General features: G+C 39.6%; 1 protein-coding gene across 1 annotated transcript in view; it reads right to left on the minus strand.

Annotated features, from left to right (window-relative positions):
- The window catches only part of cds2 (CDP-diacylglycerol synthase (phosphatidate cytidylyltransferase) 2), a 23364-nt gene that overhangs the window by 10237 nt on the left and 10615 nt on the right, over positions 1-2512 (minus strand). Inside the window, exons 4-5 of the mRNA XM_015049107.1 lie at positions 1334-1431; positions 359-498 (exon numbers count right to left, since the gene is read on the minus strand). Of these exons, the coding sequence (XP_014904593.1) occupies positions 359-498; positions 1334-1431 (238 nt within the window). The remainder of the gene's footprint in view (positions 1-358; positions 499-1333; positions 1432-2512) is intronic.

Raw genomic sequence — 2512 nt, forward strand, 5'->3', positions numbered from 1 at the left:
GCACCCAGATCGATTTTATCACATTTTCTGCTAAAAAATACTTTACTTTTTTTTTTTTTTTTTTTCACTTTCTTTTCTAAAACAGGAATTACAAATGACAGAAAATATTTTCAAAAAGTGCCTTTTTTTCTCCCAATCATCCATTCTGGGAGTCGTACGACAGACTATTAGGGCCAGGTTACAAGAATTTTTGTTTAATTGCGAGAATAAAGACATAAAGACGTAAATCGGTTTAGAAAAACGGCAACTGCTATCCTGGGAAAACACAAACACCCAGAAAGTAACCCTGTCCACAATGAGAAACTCAACCCCCGGCATGACGGAGGGATTCCCGCTCGGCTTTCCGCTCCGGCCGTACCTGTGAGGTAGAGCGCGAAGGAGATGAAGCGGTGGTATTTGCTGAGGATGCGAAGAGGCTCCTCTCTCTGCACCAGCGTGAAGAAGTAATCGGTCACCGTCTCGCCGTAGAAGAAGTAGTTCACGCACAGCAGGAAGTACCTGCAGGACACGGGGTGGCGGTTAAACACGGACTAATCAGAGGTCGCCACGCCTGAAGAAAACCTGGACGGCTCACATGCGTGTGGTCTGCGACAGACTTTTGTTTCCCAGCAGGTTTTTTTCAGGCTTGTGGCATAAAAATAGCTACAGGGTTTCCTACTGCTGCTAAAACTCAAACCTGATATTAGTTACGGATTTACAAAAACATGTCTTTCCAATATTTATTAAAACTGTCACTATGTCGAGAAAGATGTTTGGTAAAAAAAAAAAAAAAAAAAAAGACAACCACTCAGAGTCAAGAAGCGGGTCTTAGCGTTGTCAATCAACCTCGGTTAGCCGCTGCTGCAACTGACCGTTACAGGAAAACCGTTTACATGCCTTCATCGCTGGCTATGCTGACTAGCGTTAGCATTAGTGGAAGGCTACAATGTGGTGAAACAGCTGTTGCTTAGCTAAGCGCAAGCTGGAGGGGGTGAGCACGAGAGTGATTGACAGCGCTAAGGCCCTCCTCCTGTCTCTGATTGGTTGTTTCTGAATGGCGTAATTCTGCAGTTTGTACTTGGAGAATGCAGCTTTTTTCCCCAAATTGTCTGTCTTATACTGTCATGACATATTGATAATTGCAACAAAAATATAAAAAACATATATACATATTTTATATAAAAGTCACATACTGCAGCTTTAAGGAACAATCTACAATGTGAACAAACTACAAGAGGCCAGAAAACAAACCTCAGGACATCTGCGACATAAAAAAATTTAGACAATATAATGAGAAACAAACCGAGACGGCTCATTTTGTTAGATGTTCATATTTTATTGATGCAGGCCTCACCAGCTCAGCGTCCGGAACCAGGGCAGCTCGTAGGAGTGGTACACGTTGTACCCGATCGTGATGATTTCATGGAAACACTTGATCTGAACGCAGAGGACCTGCACAGAGAGAGAGAGAAAAACCGTCGCATTAAAAACTGACTTCTAAAGGTTTATATTAGGAGGAGTCAGGCTTTGAAAGGTTTACATTACATCAAAAGAATGAAAAAAAAAAAAAAAGAAAAAGCTTTCCGGTTTCCTCAATATTCAAACAAGAGCAGAACAAGTGTAATATTTATTGCTACCATGAGCTCTGTTGGGTTGTAAGGTTTGCATCAAGCTTAACCAAATGCAATAAAATCCTAAAAATGCAACAAACGGAGGAAAGCGAAACATGGCTGGAGGAGGAGCAGGAGAGGCCAGGATTAACCGTGCAGAGGGATTTTAGTTGCTATGCGGAAACCTCAGCAGGAGCTTCTTAAAGAGACGGAGGTCCATTTTCGAGTCGTCAAATTGCGAAGTCAAACGACAATTGAGAAAATCACAAAACAGACGGAAGTAATGTGAGGTAGACAGAGCAAGTTTACATCAACAGTATTTCAGATATTAAAAAAGAAACTAATCCTCTTTGTCTGACAATCATCAAAAGTTCCTGGATGTGTGGGGTCCTTTCAATAGATACATACAAAATAATAGGCTAAAATAACTGTCGTTTACATCTGGACCTGTATTTTCTAATAATTTATTTTACTCATTTACCGTTTCGTCATGTTTATTGTGATTATAACTTGTGTTCATCTTTTCTTGTTATTCCATATTCCATGGTGGGCTGTTTGTTTCAATGTCCTCAGAAATGTCTCTTACTCGCTTGGACTCTGTCTCATGCTCGATAACACTCTAGAATCTGATGTGCATTTTATCCTCTTATCAGACCCTTTGTTAGCTGACAGTGTTTTGATTGTTCTGTTCTGTGGATTTTTGTTTTGATGATTCTGGTTAGTTTTTTTTTTTTTTTTTATCCTTGTTGTTTTGTCCTCTAATTTGCCTGTTTATTCTTGAAAATCATAAATAAATATAAAAAAAAAATAAAAAAAAGAGGATGTTAGCCTATTAATTTTTAACAGAGCATTTGTTACACAAATGATGGGACAAATATCAGGACTGCCAAGTTCAGAGGACGAGAAAAACCACAGAGAAGCAT

The sequence above is a fragment of the Poecilia latipinna genome, unplaced genomic scaffold, assembly GCF_001443285.1.
Source record: "Poecilia latipinna isolate Pla-1442-1.1 unplaced genomic scaffold, P_latipinna-1.0 Scaffold927, whole genome shotgun sequence".
Taxonomy (NCBI): domain Eukaryota; kingdom Metazoa; phylum Chordata; class Actinopteri; order Cyprinodontiformes; family Poeciliidae; genus Poecilia; species Poecilia latipinna.